This window comes from Brachionichthys hirsutus, chromosome 9 (assembly GCF_040956055.1).
Source record: "Brachionichthys hirsutus isolate HB-005 chromosome 9, CSIRO-AGI_Bhir_v1, whole genome shotgun sequence".
Taxonomy (NCBI): domain Eukaryota; kingdom Metazoa; phylum Chordata; class Actinopteri; order Lophiiformes; family Brachionichthyidae; genus Brachionichthys; species Brachionichthys hirsutus.
In genome coordinates this window covers 681,336-699,029 of record NC_090905.1, presented here as the reverse complement: position 1 = coordinate 699,029, position 17,694 = coordinate 681,336, and the positions used below count along the sequence as shown (strand labels likewise).

At 46.2% G+C, this 17,694-nt stretch overlaps 1 protein-coding gene across 1 annotated transcript in view; it reads left to right on the top strand.

The window, feature by feature from the left end:
• mcf2l2 (MCF.2 cell line derived transforming sequence-like 2) overlaps positions 1–451 on the top strand; it is a 94,771-nt gene extending 94,320 nt beyond the window's left edge. The window contains exon 35 of the mRNA XM_068743807.1: positions 332–451. Within this exon, the coding sequence (XP_068599908.1) occupies positions 332–451 (120 nt within the window). The remainder of the gene's footprint in view (positions 1–331) is intronic.
• Positions 452–17,694: the final 17,243 nt, after the last annotated feature.

Here is a 17,694-nt window from a genome sequence, read left to right as displayed (position 1 = left end):
TCAGCCTGAGATGCTTTTTGGCATCCTTGTAAAGAAACAGATTAACATGGCTGGTCTCATGAGGCAGAAGAAATGATCAACATTAAAAGGGATGGTGGATTCCACCTGTGCATCGTGCTGACAAAAATGTAGATATGAATAGACCAGAAGTTGAACTCGTTCTTTCCACTGGAGGACACACACCTGTTCATCATAACTGCTGACAGAATCGTTTGCTGCCAACAACTAATCTTAGATTTGCTGCAGTCAAAGTAAGAGTTTCACATCGATGGAATTGAAGTGACTTGAGATCGAATTGCACGGCCTCACGTGGAACAATGTCGTTCTGCAGGGGGATGGCCGCCGTTTCCAGGTGCAGCTGACCTACGACACTCGTGAGGCGCGGGACCTCTCCCCGGAGGCAGGTGAACTTGCCCAGTTCCTGGAGGAAGCAGAGAACCGGCTGTGGTGAGTACCAGCTGCCTCCATTCAGCGCAGTCCTGCAGCTCGTCCCCTGGTTTCGCTGGGTCGGCCTCCATCTGCTGCCAGTACCAACACGCCTTGTTCCAAAATAAAGGTGCGAAAACAGAACGGTACCACATTTAGGATGCATCTCACAAATGGGGCAAAAATAAACTGCCACATATTCTGTGCCCTGCTGTTGAGGAGCTCGTTCACACTGTCTGCGCTCAACAAGTTGTACATTCCATAAACTCTTTGTGTCTGCTCTCCTTTGTTGAAGGGTTTAAAGTTTGGATCAGCATTCTTATATGTTCATTAGCGCTTCCTGCTCGTACCCGAGGACAGCGTGCCTCACTCCTCTAGCGCTTCCTGCTCGTACCCGAGAACAGCGTGCCTCACTCCTCTAGCGCTTCCTGCTCGTACCCGAGAACAGCGTGCCTCACTCCTCTAGCGCTTCCTTCTAGTACCCGAGGACAGCGTGCCTCACTCCTCTAGCGCTTACTGCTAGTACCCGAGGACCAGGGCCGGCTCTAGGCATAGGCGAGCTAGGCGATTGCCTAGGGCGCCACCTGCTGGAGGGGGCGCCACTCCAAGCCTCGAAAATTATATATATAAAAAAAAAAAAAAAAAAAGGAAAATAATAAACTAATAAACTTATGTTAGAAAGCCCATATTATTATTTTGGCGTTGCACGGCTCATAGACGCGTTTTCAGCCGATAATTGTTCGTTCTGACATGAGTTGTCACATGTCCCATGTTCCTGAACACACCATGGTTCTCCGACGCCTTTGAATGCGTCATCTCCGTGTGCAGCGTCGAAGCTGGAACAGTTTCCCTCTCCAGACGACGGTAGAACGCCATTATACCGTGGCTTATCTGTCTTTACAGATATTCTCTACTTCTTTCTGTTCAGTGATGTGCGTACATGCCAGAAGAACACAGCATAATAAATCGAGCTTTATTTGTGCCACGCAGTGCACACACAGTAAATCTGGTGGTAGCTGATGGGCAAAAAGCTCTGCAGATGCCAGTGGTTACTTTGGCTACCTGCAGAAGCTTTTCACACTATTTTCTGCCTCCACTCAGAGATGGTCCATCTTAAAAACACATGTCCACACAACACTGAAGTCCTGGTCAGGTACTAGGTGGGAAAGTCGGATCAACAGCGTCTGTCTGTACTGTGATATGGGATGACATCCTGACAGAAATTCAGCATGTCAACAAGTTATTGCAGTCTGAGACAATGCAGACGGATGTTGATCTCCTGAAGAAAATGGAAGCCTCTCTTACCAACCACAGAGACACTGGATTTGCATCTGCCAAAGAAATGTGTGAGGAGATGAACGTTGAAGCTGTTCTTAAGCAGAAGAGACTAAGAGACAGTTCTCCTATGAGGCTCCTGGTGAGGAACTGACTGAAGATTTCCTTTTTCAATATGGTGGTCGATGTCTGCATTGTGTCACTAAGGGAAAGATCACAGACAATGGGTGAAGTCGATAAAAGGTTCAGTGTTCTTGTCAACTTCCCCCAGCTGCCCAAGGAAGAGCTGGAAAAGCCGTGTGAGAGACTGAGCAGTGCCCTGAGCTGGAATGGGCAGTCCGACCTGGATGAACAGGAACTGGCACTGGAGCTGCAATCATTCCCAGATTTGCCAAAACCCAAAATGACCACCTTGGAACTTCTCAGTTTCATACAGGAGAATAAACTGAAGGAGATTTATCCCAACATGGGTGGCCGTGAGAATTGCTCTCACTACTCCAGTGACAGTTGCTGCTGCAGAGAGGAGCTTCTCCAAACTAAAGCTTATAAAAACTGACCTGAGATCCACGATGTCACAAGAGCGGCTCAATGGACTTGCTTTAATAACCATAAATCATGAGCTTTCAAGACAGGTATCATTTGATGATACCATCAGTATCACCAAATGATACTTGTCTGAATGAAAGTTGTCTGAATCTGAATCTGAATCTGAATCTGAACCATCGATGCCTTTGCTGCAAGGAAGTCCAGACGTGTAACATTTTAAATGTAAGCTATCATGGCTAAATTATTTGCTATGTATCTGTTTTGCATTGTTTGTGTGGAAGCTGTCAGGACTTTTAATTTCCTCTTAATCTGAACAGTAACCCTGTTTTATTTCTGTTTATTTATTTTATTTTATTTTATTATTATTTAATTATTATTTGTATTGTATAGCGTGTGCTAGTTGTTTTGAAGAATAATTAAACTTTTAAGGTCCGTCATATGGCTGTTGTTATTATGTTTGCCGTTATGGGGGGGGGCGCAAAGTCATAATCTCGCCTAGGGCACCAAAATGGCTAGGGCCGGCCCTGCCGAGGACAGCGTGCCTCACTCCTCTAGCGTTTACTGCTAGTACCCGAGGACAAAAATATTATGTTCAGGAAGTGACATTCCCATTTCTCTTCCTTGACAAAGAGCTCTCTGGAGAACCTGGCCTACATGTATCCTGTGTTCCTGCATGGAGCTGGAGAAAAATAGTATATGTATTTTATAGTTTGATCAACTTATATATTGTATAAATAAACATTTTTACATACTGAATGAAAACTGGGGGTGTAGTGGTTAGCGCGATCGCAGACGTATTTCAAAGTGCTCGTATGTCAAGGTACTTCAGTGTCATGGTGGTCAGATGCATTCCAGCAGGTAAACATCATGTTATCATTCTTTCTATTATAAGAAAGTCCCTGTGCTGAATAAACTTCATCTGCGCATTTCCGGTTTCTTCATTGATTCAGCTCTTGTGTTTATACGTGTGAGCAGAAGCGTTAACCATAATGACCACTGTCAACACAAACACAAATGAGTACGAGTTATTTTTACCTGTGCATAAAACTGAACAAACAGATTCTAGACATGCTGGTGCTTCTTTAACCAGCGCTGGGCTGCCCATCTGCCCACAGAGTCTCCTGCCTCTGCACCAATAAACTCTTTTCTCCAGCCTCCCATGACCCTGACAGACATCGCTGGTCGCAGAAGATGGATCGATGGAGCTTTACAACATTCCACAGAGCGATACAGCAGCATCATAAACGGCAGCCTCGGATAGCAAGTTGCATCCATCTTCCCTGACAGAGAATGAAGACAAACAAAGGCAGCATGTGATGCAGAGCTGCTCGACTCTGCCTCAGAATGTTTCAGTGTTGAGATATTTCACAGCTTTGCATAAGAAATGTTGTTGCATGTTTTACCACTTGAGTGTAATCATTATCACTGTTTGATGTCTGCAACGTTTGGGCCAAATTAATCAACCGAGAATATTTTAATGTTGCCGCCACATTGCTTACAAATATTTTTGCTCATGTTGCTGGGGGTTACTGCCCCTAGTGCCCCCATCACTACTGGAGCAATGCACCCAGGTTGGGGGTTACTGACCCTAGTGCCCCGTTCACTACTGGAGCAATGCACCCAGCTTGGGGGTTACTGCCCCTAGTGCCACAATCACTACTGGAGCAATGCACCCAGCTTGGGGGTTACTGCCCCTAGTGCCACAATCACTACTGGAGCCATGCACCCAGGTTGGGGGTTACTGACCCTAGTGCCCCGGTCACAACTGGACCCATGCACCCAGCTTGGGGGTTACTGACCCTAATGCCCCATCACTACTGGAGCCATGCAAACAGCTTGGGGGTTACTGCCCCTCGTGCCCCGATCACTACTGGAGCAATGCACCCAGCTTGGGGGTTACTGCCCCTAATGCCCCCATCACTACTGGAGCCATGCAAACAGCTTGGGGGTTACTGCCCCTCGTGCCCCGATCACTACTGGAGCAATGCACCCAGCTTGGGGGTTACTGCCCCTAATGCCCCCATCACTACTGGAGCCATGCACCCAGCTTGGGGGTTACTGCCCCTAGTGCCCCCATCACTACTGGAGCAATGCACCCAGCTTGGGGGTTACTGCCCCTAGTGCCCCCATCACTACTGGAGCCATGCACCCAGCTTGGGGGTTACTGCCCCTAATGCCCCCATCACTACTGGAGCAATGCACCCAGCTTGGGGGTTACTGCCCCTAATGCCCCCATCACTACTGGCTGTTGGTATTTCTCCAGCTCTTTGTGGTCTTTCTTCCAGATGTTCTGTCGCTCTGGATGCTACTTCTATCACTCCCGCTACCTTCTGATGTTTGTCCACCACCTCTCCGTCAGGCTGGTTGGACGTCACCAGTTTGTCCGTCTGGATCTGGGATCGATTGATGTAATCACTGGTGTTGATTTGTCTGTCTGTCAGAAAGATAAAGAAAGTTACGGACTGATCAGGAAATGTCTGGAATGTTACCAGGAACAAATTATGGTGCTGATCCAGAAGAGATCCTGGAATCATGGATCATTTTGAAATATTTGTTGTCATTGCAGTCAGTGGGTGCTTTGAGTGGAGCGGGGTAGCGTGGAGGTGAACACGGCGTCTTTGAGGGAGGGGGGGCTCTTCAGTTGTGACAGCCCTGGTGGGCTTTGCACCCTGACCAAACACCTTCAACACCTGCTCAGGCACAAATGAGTGTGAAGCTCAGCCTCACAGGAAATCCATCATGCTGCATTGCTCCGCCAACAAGCTAGCTGCTGAGTGCTAATCAAATTGTGTTAGCTAACAACGGTAAAGAATTCTTTTTTTATATAATTCACAATAATAATCATTTGGGCTGGTTCTCTGGAGGGAAGCTTCTCTTTTAAGGCACATTGTGCCTCATTTTGAATTAAGATCTCACTTTCCTGACAAACTGACACCAAAATGTGTGACTAATGGTCTGCTACCAAAAACACGAGAGGCGGTTTCAGATGAATAATCAATCTCAGATCTCTTTCATATACCGCCACACCCCCACCTACCCTTTGATCACCCCAGAAATAAAGGAGGCTGCTGCCCTTCTGAAGAATAGCCCCTGGAATAGAAGACTGTTTTGGCCTGGTGGAAGCTCTCTGCAGGAAGTGTCTAATAATGAAAGCTTGCCTTATGTGCTCATTTTTCATGGGCTCATGCATATTTCAGCCCATAAAACCATGCCCTGTCGTCTGCATGCTCTTCGCTGCTGAAAGGTCTCCCTCGCTCACGCTTGCCTCCAAATCACTTGAGGAAAATGAAGAATTCATAAGTTTCCTCTCCGACTTTTTTGGTTGAACGTCAATGCGAGCGATACCGGATGTGACTGATGAACCGTGTGCTGCTGTGTGTCATACACACCATATGCATGGGGGGGGGGGGGGGGGGGTCACGCATTTGTGTGTGTGCTCTTCGAGTGTGTAACCTCTGGCACAACTGCGTGCGTGTCTGAGTGTGTGCGCTGCTAATGTGCCTGCTAATGCGTCCTTCCCACGAGTGCGTTGTACCTTTCCAGATTTAGACTTTCATTTCACACCCTCAGCTCGCTGCCCCCCCCCCCCCCCCCCCCCCAGCCGTGGGCTTGCTATTGGCACTATGTGATATATTTATATAAGAACACACTGGCACATCAGACCACATGCTGTCGACACTAATCTACAGTTTGCCCAATAAAGGACGATTACGTCACTGTGGTGTGTAACGTGCGACGAGTCCTCAGAGTTAACTTTCCAGAATGGGGGCCCTGCAGGGACGTGGTTGTACGGAGTCCAGTCTGGGCCGGTTACTGGTGCTGCTGACGGGTCACATACCAGCTCGATCATTAATTATGATCACAGACGTGCGCAGTGGCGGAGTGGTAGCCGATCCACGGCAACTTGTTCCTGAATCATTGTATAAAATGTTGTCCCTTCATTGATTAGCGGGGAAAACGCACCGATGAGAGCTCCGGAAGACGAGCGTCCTCTGATCTAACGGTAAGGACGGCTCCTCTGTTCCGCTTCATGTCCAATCCGTGGGAGCCGATGCACATTGAAAATGTTGGGAGGTTCTTATGTCGGCGGACATTTGTCCTGTGACGCTTCATCCCTGCCCGTCTGCCCCCCTGGTGTCTGGCTCTGGATGTGTGAGCATTCAGAAAACGAGCACAAATAGGACAGGAATGAAAGCAGGGTCCCCGTCTGGACATGGCCTGGCCCCCGTGGGGTCTCCAACAGCAGCGAGCGTCAGCACACGGTTGGGTTGCGAGTTTACCGCGAGGACCGTCGGCGAACAGCGTCTTTAGACACAGCAATGAGGCGGCGAGGGGACGGAGACTCCAGCCGCGTGGCGAGATAAGGACAGGCTGTGCTCAGGCTATCGGATTCGCCTTCCAGCAGCCATGAGGGACCGGATCCTGGTATCTCTCGGCTAAAGGATACGAGGAAGGAGCACGTTGGTGAAGCGGTTCCCTTCAGCGGTTCCCTTCAGCGTTGTCCTTGACGCCCTGTAGACGTTAGTCTGCGTCCACATCGGGACGGCCGGTCCCGGTCTGCTAACCCCACGGCGGGGGTGAGGAAGGCCCAGCAGAGACTCAGAAGGAACAAGCTGGAGGAGAAGCTGCTGCTGGCCTTCTAGAGAGCCCCCTGGAGAGCATCCTGGGTACTGCATCACGGTGTGGTACTGCATCACGGTGTGGTACTGCATCACGGTGTGGTACTGCATCACGGCGTGGTACTGCATCACGGTGTAGTACTGCATCACGGTGTGGTACTGCATCACGGCGTGGTACTGCATCACAGTATGGTACTGCATCACGGTGTGGTACTGCATCACGGTGTAGTACTGCATCACGGTGTGGTACTGCATCACGGCGTGGTACTGCATCACGGCGTGGTACTGCATCACGGTGTAGTACTGCATCACGGTGTGGTACTGCATCACGGTGTGGTACTGCATCACGGCGTGGTACTGCATCACAGTATGGTACTGCATCACGGTGTGGTACTGCATCACGGTGTGGTACTGCATCACGGTGTGGTACTGCATCACGGCGTGGTACTGCATCACGCTGTGGTACTGCATCAGGGTGTGGTACTGCATCACGCTGTGGTACTGCATCACGGTGTGGTACTGCATCACGGTGTGGTACTGCATAACGGTGTGGTACTGCATCACGGTGTGGTACTGCATCACGGTGTAGTACTGCAGAGAGTGATCAACACAGCCCAGAAGTTCACCGGCTGCTCTCTGCCCCCCCCTGGACTGTATCTCCGGCTGCTCTCTGCCCCCCCCTGGACTGTATCACCGGCTGCTCTCTGCCCCCCCCTGGACTGTATCACCGGCTGCTCTCTGCCCCCCCCTGGACTGTATCACCGGCTGCTCTCTGCCCCCCCTGGACTGTATCTCCAGATCTCGCTACCTCAGCAGAGCTACAAACATCGTCAGAGACTCCTCCCACCCTGGACACACCTTGTTCAACCTGTTGCCCTCTGGGTGGCGCTACAGGTTGAACAAGAGCAGGACCAACAGACTCAGGGACAGTTTTATACCGAGAGCCATCAGAACAACAACCAGGACTATACAGGACAAATAGTCACTATGTGTACTAAACAATAGAACTACTCACCATGTGTACTAAACAATATAACTACTCACCATGTGTACTAAACAATAGAACTACTCACCATGTGTACTAAACAATACAACTACTCACCATGTGTACTAAACAATACAACTACTCACCATGTGTACTAAACAGGACAACTACTCACCATGTGTACTAAACAATATAACTACTCACCATGTGTACTAAACAGGACAACTACTCACCATGTGTACTAAACAATATAACTACTCACCATGTGTACTAAACAGGACAACTACTCACCATGTGTACTAAACAATAGAACTACTCACCATGTGTACTAAACAATATAACTACTCACCATGTGTACTAAACAGGACAACTACTCACCATGTGTACTAAACAATATAACTACTCACCATGTGTACTAAACAGGACAACTACTCACCATGTGCAATAACTAATGTATACTACTACTATATGCAAGGTACTGGACAATCTCTCTGCACTTTAAATTTGTGTCGTTTTAATCTATTACTTTAATTTTATGCTGTTACTAAATACCAGACGGAGCAGCGCTCCTAATCTCATTGTGTAGCCGCTACGCCATGACAATAAAGGCTTTCTGTTCTGTTCTGTTCTATTCTGTTCTATTCTATTCTGTTCTGTTCTGTTCTGTTCTATTCTGTTCTATTCTGTTCTATTCTATTCTATTCTATTCTATTCTATTCTATTCTGTTCTGTTCTATTCTGTTCTATTCTATTCTATTCTATTCTGTTCTGTTCTGTTCTGTTCTATTCTGTTCTATTCTGTTCTGTTCTATTCTATTCTATTCTATTCTATTCTATTCTGTTCTATTCTATTCTATTCTATTCTATTCTATTCTATTCTATTTTGTTCTGTTCTGTTCTATTCTGTTCTATTCTATTCTATTCTATTCTGTTCTGTTCTGTTCTGTTCTGTTCTGTTCTATTCTATTCTATTCTATTCTATTCTATTCTATTCTATTCTATTCTGTTCTATTCTATTCTATTCTGTTCTGTTCTGTTCTGTTCTATTCTATTCTATTCTATTCTATTCTATTCTATTCTATTCTATTCTATTCTGTTCTGTTCTGTTCTGTTCTGTTCTGTTCTGTTCTATTCTATTCTATTCTATTCTATTCTATTCTATTCTATTCTGTTCTGTTCTGTTCTGTTCTGTTCTGTTCTGTTCTATTCTGTTCTGTTCTGTTCTGTTCTGTTCTGTTCTGTTCTGTTCTGTTCTGTTCTATTCTGTTCTATTCTGTTCTATTCTATTCTATTCTATTGTATGTTTCCACTTCACCGTTTGGTGCCAGACGAACCTTCTTTCTGGTAGGCAGCCCCCCCTTCCCAGGCTCTTTCTCATTCTCTCCCTCTTCTTCTCCCTTTGTCTACCATCCATCCATCCATCTCTCTTCTCTTCTCTTCTCTTCTCTTCTCTTCTCTTCTCTTCTCTTCTCTTCTCTTCTCTTCTCTTCTCTTCTCTTCTCTTCTCTTCTCTCCCCTCCCTTTCATGCCAGCTTGAAGGCGATTTGAAATATTTCTCGTGGCCTTGCATGTTTTGTAGTGCAGTCCTGGCCGCCCCTCTTCAAAACAGCTGCCCCCCCATGTCCTCTCGATTACCCCCTTTTATCCACCTGTCCTCCTTAGCGGATTGTTTTTTGTGCTTGACGAGGACAGAGGTCGTCTCTCTACGTTTGACCTTCGGCCTTTTGGTGGAGTGGTGCTTTATAAAGAGCTCTCTGGCCTGCCTCAGTGTTGCTCCTGGATTGTGTTTAACTTTCCTTCTGATTTCAGTCTTTCTTTTTTTGCAGATGTCTTCAGAGACTTCTCCGACTCACACGGCGGGACGCAGGAAGACGTGTGCTGCTGTCGAGCAGCAAACCCTTCATGAGAGCCCAAATGCTCTGTAGTTTCCTCAGACGGACTATTGATGTGTTGCTTTCCACTCAAACAACAACGGCCGTCCATCATTGCTCAACTGTCGCTGAATCCTTTGGAAGGAGTTGGAATCTGACGCTCCAGTCCGTGCCGGGACAGCCAGACTTGACGTTTGTGTTGGTAGCAGCTCATCTGTGGACCGATCTGGATTCTTTGCTGGTCCTGCTGGATACAGGAAAATGCAATTCTTTTGTGTCTCTGCTGGTCGTGAGCCGGCCGTGGCGAGGCGCCCTGTTTCGCTGCTCCGCTGTACTTCAGAGCTTCCGCTTCACTTCACGCCAGTGAACTTGTCATGCTTGCCTGATTATACCATTGTTACATCTCATTTATTATCTCACACCCTGTAGAGCAGCGGTCCCCAAACTACGGCCCGCCTCCACATTTGGACCGGCCCCCTGAACAATACCAGACAATATATATATATATATTATTATTTTATTATTATTATTTTCCTTTCCATGCAACATGAGTAGCCGGTGGGGGATCAATAATAGTATGGGGTGCAATTAAGAGGGGCCATTAATTTCATATTTTGTTTCCTAAAAGTAATATTGATAGAGGAGAATATATTAATATTCCGAAGAAAAGCATTCTTCCTTTCGTTTGGGACAATTTTAATGACGATCACATACGACCAGAAAGTTAATGTTCCATGGACTTTGAACGGAAACATATTTCTATATCCTCCTGGGACCCAGCTTTGCTAACCCAAAGCTGGGTCCCAGGAGGATATACCCTTAATGGTACACAAGATTGCGTTGTCAGAAAGGGAAACATTTTGGATAGTTTAGTTGTCAAATAGCGAAATTGGTCGCAATCGAGGCCGTTCACAGCAGGTAGCTGGTGAATACCTGGCAAACAAAGACAATGACAATATGAAAAAAATCTTCTGCTCGACCAACAAAGATTAGTGCTCACGTTAAACGCAAAAGTTTGAGTGAAATAAAATATTTAATAACAAATCCGAGAGCAAAGGTGAATGATTTGGGTCTGGAAATACACCCTCAAACAATAAACAGGTTTCTAAATCATTCTGCTTTAATCAGCTTTGTGGAAACCCCATATTACTAGAAAAACACAAAAGTGTCGAATTGACTATGTGGTGGAAAATTTTAAAATAGTAGAAACTGGTCAGAAATAATATTTAGCGAAAAGAAAAAGTTCAATTTAGATTGAAGCTACAAACACTATTAGCACCATGCAGACAATAAAGAACGGACGTCTTAGACACGAGTAGCCGGTGGGGGATCAATATGGGGTGTAATTAAGAGGGGTCATTAATTTGATATTTTGTTTCCTAAAAATAATATTGATAGAGATTGATTGATTGATATATTAATATTCTGATGAAAAGCATTCTTCCTTTTGTTTGGAACAATTTTAATGATGATCACACCAGAAAGGTAATGTTCCATGACGAACCCCGAAAGCGTTATTTAGTTATTCTTTATTTTATTAACAGTGTTATTATTTATTTCCTGACTTTTTTTCTGTGAAGGGTTATTTGGTGGCTGTCTGGAAAACAATAAATGTTTAGGCCCCCCTGCCATCGTCACGCTTTTCCTGTACAAACTAAGACCGGCCCCCCATCAGAGAAGGGAAACGTTATGTGGCCCCCACAGGGGACCCCTTGGGGACCCCTGTGCAGCAATGCTTACAAATTGCTGTCAGAGATTCAGAAGTGCCCTTTTTATATGTGAACATTTGAAATGATCCCAGCTGTGGATGAAAGAATAATAATAATAATAATAATAATGCCTTTTATGCAGAAAATCACAAATTATGTTTGTTTTGTAGATATTTCCATTTTTGTTAGGGCTGTCTGGACTTCAAATTTATTGTTGGCTTATGTGTATTTCCAGAACTTTAATGCAAACATAATTATCAATAATAATAATTATAATAATAATATACGGTGAGTGATTTGGGAACAAAAGAGAACAAATGCTTGGTTTGCTCTTTATTTCTTGGTTCACGGACCCGGTTCTTCTCTGGAATGATCCGGTGTCCTTCGTGAACCAGTTCTCGATGGAACGCTCCGAGTCTCTTACCGTTTCTCCACGCGCATCCTCATTAACCGCCCGTCGGCTGGCTCTCACTTTGATAACTATTAAGCACAAGCAGACACAACAATTCAATTGAGCTCATTAGCTTTATTTACAAGAAGGTAAAACGTGAATCGGAACTTGTCACAGACTGTTTATAATGATAATGTAGAGGATGATGAGTCCAGGGAGTGGCTTCCCTGCAGGGGGGGTCTCTGCCTCCTCTTAGCCATAACAGGAATGGTTGTCCAGATGCTCATTCCTCTAAAGCAGGGGTCTCAAACTCAAATTACCTGGGGGGCCGCAGGAGGCTACGGTCGGAGGCATCAGGTGTTCCACTAAAAAAGAAAGATGAGTGCTAACTTCTCATAAAAGCCGATCTTACATTTCCAATTCTCTGAAGACGTGGATTTAAGAAAATTGTTCAATATTTTCAACATTTTAAACTGTCAAAAACGCAAAAGACATTCTTGAGATATTTATTCATTGGATAAATAAATGGGAAAATTCACATAAAACTCGCAGACACCAGCAACCAGTACTAGAGTGGCTGCAGATATTGTTGGAACTATGAGTATGATAAATACTTAATCCCCCCCCCTGGTTGCTCTGGATCCAAATGTTACAGATCGAAAAGACAACAACATCGATCGAAAGGGAAATGACAAAAAGTAACGTCGGTTGGGTGCCTGGAGCCGCTGTAGACAATAAGAGTAGCCCTGAGACGACGACGAAACCAGGAGAGGCTGCTAAAGGTAGCGAAGGGCGTAGCCTAGCCGCTAACAGAGAGCTAGCAGGACGTCATTCGGGTCCAGCTTCCCCGACGTGCAGCGTAACGTTAGGATTCCTGCTCACTTGCTCTATAGAGAGGCAGCTGTTAGGTTTAGGCAGCCCCCCCCCCCCCCTATGGGAGGATGGCGGAGAAGAAAGGAGAGCCTTCCAGTGACGAGGACGATGCGAGTGAACAAAAAGAGGAAGGGGTGAAAATGGCGGCCTTCTCCGACATGGCAGCCCCCGTGTGTCACCCAGCAGGGATCTACGCAGCGAGCTGAATCAATGATCAATAAAGGACTTTGATCGTTACACAATCATCACATCACAGTTTTCAGGTTTTCAGTAACTTTTGGAAACTGAACTTTCATTGTAAACGCCGGAGCAAGAATTCTGCAGCAGCTTATATGAACATCTGGAGTTTTAAAACGGGGTTCAAACTCTGGGATGTTTATCTGTGGATGTTATGAACATGTTCAAGCACCTTAACTTTGGTCAATCGACCTCTCTGCAGGCTAATATGGCGACCGCTCAGTCGGAGGGTCATGAAGGGTTTTTGACTTCACCTGCATCGATCAGGGTCAACAAGGTCAGAAGCAACTTTAGTCCGAAATGATTGTGACTCCCAGCTTTATCCAGGGATCAAGGACCCAGGATGGGGGGGGGGGGGGGGGGGGGGGGGGTAGTGGTTTTTATTCCATATGAAAACCAGAATACGTTCATGGTTTAATCTGTTATGTTAAATGACTTTATGTGGACTTGGATAACTTGTTGATACTCCCTTGCTCAAAGTTTCCACGTTTCCTGTGAAGGACATAATATTCTCGGCCTCGCGTCCCAAATGCATTCCGGGAAGGTCAAGCTGTCCTGAGCGATTGGCCGAGGAAGGGGTGAAGGTATTCCTTGCATGTGTTCCAGCTAAAGAATGCTTCATCCTGTTACACAGTTGGGGGCCGAGCCATCCGTGCATGGACTGGTTATCCGTCCAGGGTGATGAGGATGGTTTGAATAAGGTTCTCCATGTTTATCTAAGATGACTTTAGCATATTCAAATACTTCCGTTAGCTCTCGATGCCGCACACCCACATACAGAGACAGCTTGATATGAGATGTTTATCAACCATTGTATTTAATGTGTTCAATAAATATTTGAACTAATATATTTTGTCCTGTCTTGAGAAGATCAGTACTGCTTCTTCTAATTCAACCGATTGTTGCAGAAACATAAAAGTAGCTTTACTATTACTGCACACTTCATCTGTAAGATTAATGTCGGCCATAAAGATCCGTCACATTTAATATGCAAGTCAATGTAAAGAAGGAAGTCACACCGGATCGGTCGAGGTCCGGGTTAACAACGACCTCCAGCGGCGTGGTTAACCCCCTGCATTACTGTGGGTCGAAGACAGAGACGAAGAAGAGGAGGAAGACGAGTGCATCAGCAGCAAGAGAAGAGGGAATGGAAGAGTTCAGGACTGAGTAGAGACTCTGAATGTTGGGACGATGACGGGAAAAGCTAGAGAGCTGGTGATGAGGAGGAGGAGGAGGAGGAGGAGGAGGAAGGTGGACGTGTGTCCAGGAGACCAGGAGGAAAGGAAGCAAGGCTAGAAGCTGAGGAGCAGGATTCAAGTTGTTCATAACGGAGGAGAGGAAAGAGAAATGGAGGAGAAGAAGACGTTCTTACGCTCCACAGGTAGGAGGTGAGGTAGAGGAGAAGGAGAAGTTCTTACACTCCACAGGTAGGAGGTGAGTTAGAGGAGGAGGAGAAGTTCTTACGCTCCACAGGTAGGAGGTGAGTTAGAGGAGAAGGAGAAGTTCTTACGCTCCACAGGTAGGAGGTGAGTTAGAGGAGAAGGAGAAGTTCTTACGCTCCACAGGTAGGAGGTGAGTTAGAGGAGAAGGAGAAGTTCTTACGCTCCACAGGTAGGAGGTGAGTTAGAGGAGAAGGAGAAGTTCTTACGCTCCACAGGTAGGAGGTGAGTTAGAGGAGGAGGAGAAGTTCTTACGCTCCACAGGTAGGAGGTGAGTTAGAGGAGAAGGAGAAGTTCTTACGCTCCACAGGTAGGAGAGGACTGGGTGTGTCTTCTGGAAGGAAAGGAGATAAAGAGACCTGGTGGTGGAACCAGGAACTGCAGAAGTGTCTACAGGAAGACAAGTTAGCTAAGAAGAAGAGGAACATTGAGAGGACAGAAGAGAGTAGACAGGAGACGCAAGGCAAAGGTAGAGGTCAAAGGTCAAACAGAGGTCATATGATGACCTGTATGCAGGTTAGATAGATAGAGGGAGAAAAGGATCTGAACAGGCTGGACAGACAGAGAGACAAAGACAGGAAGGATGTTCAGCATGTTAGTGATGAAGAGTAGAGACAGGAAGGATGTTCAGCATGTTAGAGTGATGAAGAGTAGAGACAGGAAGGATGTTCAGCATGTTAGAGTGATGAAGAGTAGAGACAGGAAGGATGATCAGCATGTTAGTGATGAAGAGTAGAGACAGGAAGGATGTTCAGCATGTTAGTGATGAAGAGTAGAGACAGGAAGGATGTTCAGCATGTTAGAGTGATGAAGAGTAGAGACAGGAAGGATGTTCAGCATGTTAGAGTGATGAAGAGTAGAGACAGGAAGGATGTTCAGCATGTTGGAGTGATGAAGAGTAGAGACAGGAAGGATGTTCAGCATGTTAGAGTGATGAAGAGTAGAGACAGGAAGGATGTTCAGCATGTTAGAGTGATGAAGAGTAGAGACAGGAAGGATGTTCAGCATGTTAGAGTGATGAAGAGTAGAGACAGGAAGGATGTTCAGCATGTTAGAGTGATGAAGAGTAGAGACAGGAAGGATGTTCAGCATGTTAGAGTGATGAAGAGTAGAGACAGGAAGGATGTTCAGCATGTTAGTGATGAAGAGTAGAGACAGGAAGGATGTTCAGCATGTTAGAGTGATGAAGAGTAGAGACAGGAAGGATGTTCAGCATGTCAGAGTGATGAAGAGTAGAGACAGGAAGGATGTTCAGCATGTTAGTGATGAAGAGTAGAGACAGGAAGGATGTTCAGCATGTTAGAGTGATGAAGAGTAGAGACAGGAAGGATGTTCAGCATGTTAGAGTGATGAAGAGTAGAGACAGGAAGGATGTTCAGCATGTTAGTGATGAAGAGTAGAGACAGGAAGGATGTTCAGCATGTTAGAGTGATGAAGAGTAGAGACAGGAAGGATGTTCAGCATGTTAGAGTGATGAAGAGTAGAGACAGGAAGGATGTTCAGCATGTTAGAGTGATGAAGAGTAGAGACAGGAAGGATGTTCAGCATGTTAGTGATGAAGAGTAGAGACAGGAAGGATGTTCAGCATGTTAGAGTGATGAAGAGTAGAGACAGGAAGGATGTTCAGCATGTTAGAGTGATGAAGAGTAGAGACAGGAAGGATGTTCAGCATGTTAGAGTGATGAAGAGTAGAGACAGGAAGGATGTTCAGCATGTTAGTGATGAAGAGTAGAGACAGGAAGGATGTTCAGCACGTTAGAGTGATGAAGAGTAGAGAGGTCAAAGGTCAAACAGAGGCCAGTAGTGTGTAGGAAGATGGAAGAAGTATTTAGAGGAATTAATGAGTGAGGAAGATGAGAGAGAACAAAGGGGAGTAGAGGAACCTGTTGTGGACCAGGAAGTGATGAAGATTAGAACTAGTGAAGTGAGAAAGGTGATGAAGAGGATGAAGAATGGGAAGGCAGCTGGACCAGAGACGTACCTGTGCAGGTGTGGAAGTGTCTAGGAGAGGAAGCTGTAGAGTTTTTAACGGGTTGTTGAATACAATCCTAGAGGAAGAAGATGCCAGAGGAACGGAGGAGAAGAGTTCTGGTGTTCTTCAAGAAGAAGGGAGACAAACAGAGTTGTAGAAACTACAGAGGATAAAGCTGATGAGATACGATGAGGTTATGGGAAAAGGTGTTTGATGCCAGACCAAGGACAGAAGTGAGTATTTGTGAGCAGCAGTATGTCTTTATGCTGAGGAAGAGTACCACAGACGCAACGTTAGCATTGAGGCTAGCAATGGAGAAGAACAGGGAAGGTCAGGAGGAGCTGCATTGTGTCTTTGTAGATCTAGAGAAAGCCTAGGACAAGGTGTTCAGAGGGGAACTGTGGTACTGCATGAGGTACTGTGGTACTGCATAATTCCTTACAGTGTGGTACTGCATGAGGTACTGTAGAACTGCATAAGGAACTGTGGTACTGCATGAGGAACTCTGGAGTGGCAGAGAAGTACGTCAGAGTACTTCAGGACATCTAGGACAGCAGTGAAGTGTGCAGTAGGAGCAACAGGGGAGTTTAGTGTAGAGGTGGGATGCACCAGGGATCAGCTCTGAGACCCTTTTTGTTGCCATGGTGATGGATAGACTAACAGATGAGGTGAGACAGGAAGCTCCTCTGAGTATGATGTTTGCAGATGACATTGTGATCTGCAGGTAGAGGAGAATCTAGAGAAGTGGAGGTCTGCTCTAGAAAAGAGAGGAATGAAGGTGAGCAGGAGTAAAACAGAGTACATGTGTGTACATGAGAAGGTCCCAGGGGGGACAGTGAAGCTACAAGGAATAGACGTAAAGAAGGGAGAGGACTTCAGGTACCTCGGGTCAACAGAGCAGAGTGATGGAGAGAATGTGGAAAGGAGGTGAAGAATCGTGTGCAGGCAGGCTGGAACGGGGGGAGGAGAGTATCAGGTGTGCTCTGTGATAGGACGAAGGGACAGGTCTACAAGACAGTGGTGAGGACAGCCATGATGGACGGCTTAGAGACAGTGGTGAGGACAGCCATGATGGACGGCTTAGAGACAGTGGTGAGGACAGCCATGATGGAAGGCTTAGAGACAGTGGTGAGGACAGCCATGATGGACAGCTTAGAGACAGTGGTGAAGACAGCCATGATGGACGGCTTAGAGACAGTGGTGAGGACAGCCATGATGGACGGCTTAGAGACAGTGGTGAGGACAGCATGATGGATGGCTTAGAGACAGTGGTGAGGACAGCATGATGGACGGCTTAGAGACAGTGGTGAGGACAGCCATGATGGACGGCTTAGAGACAGTGGTGAGGACA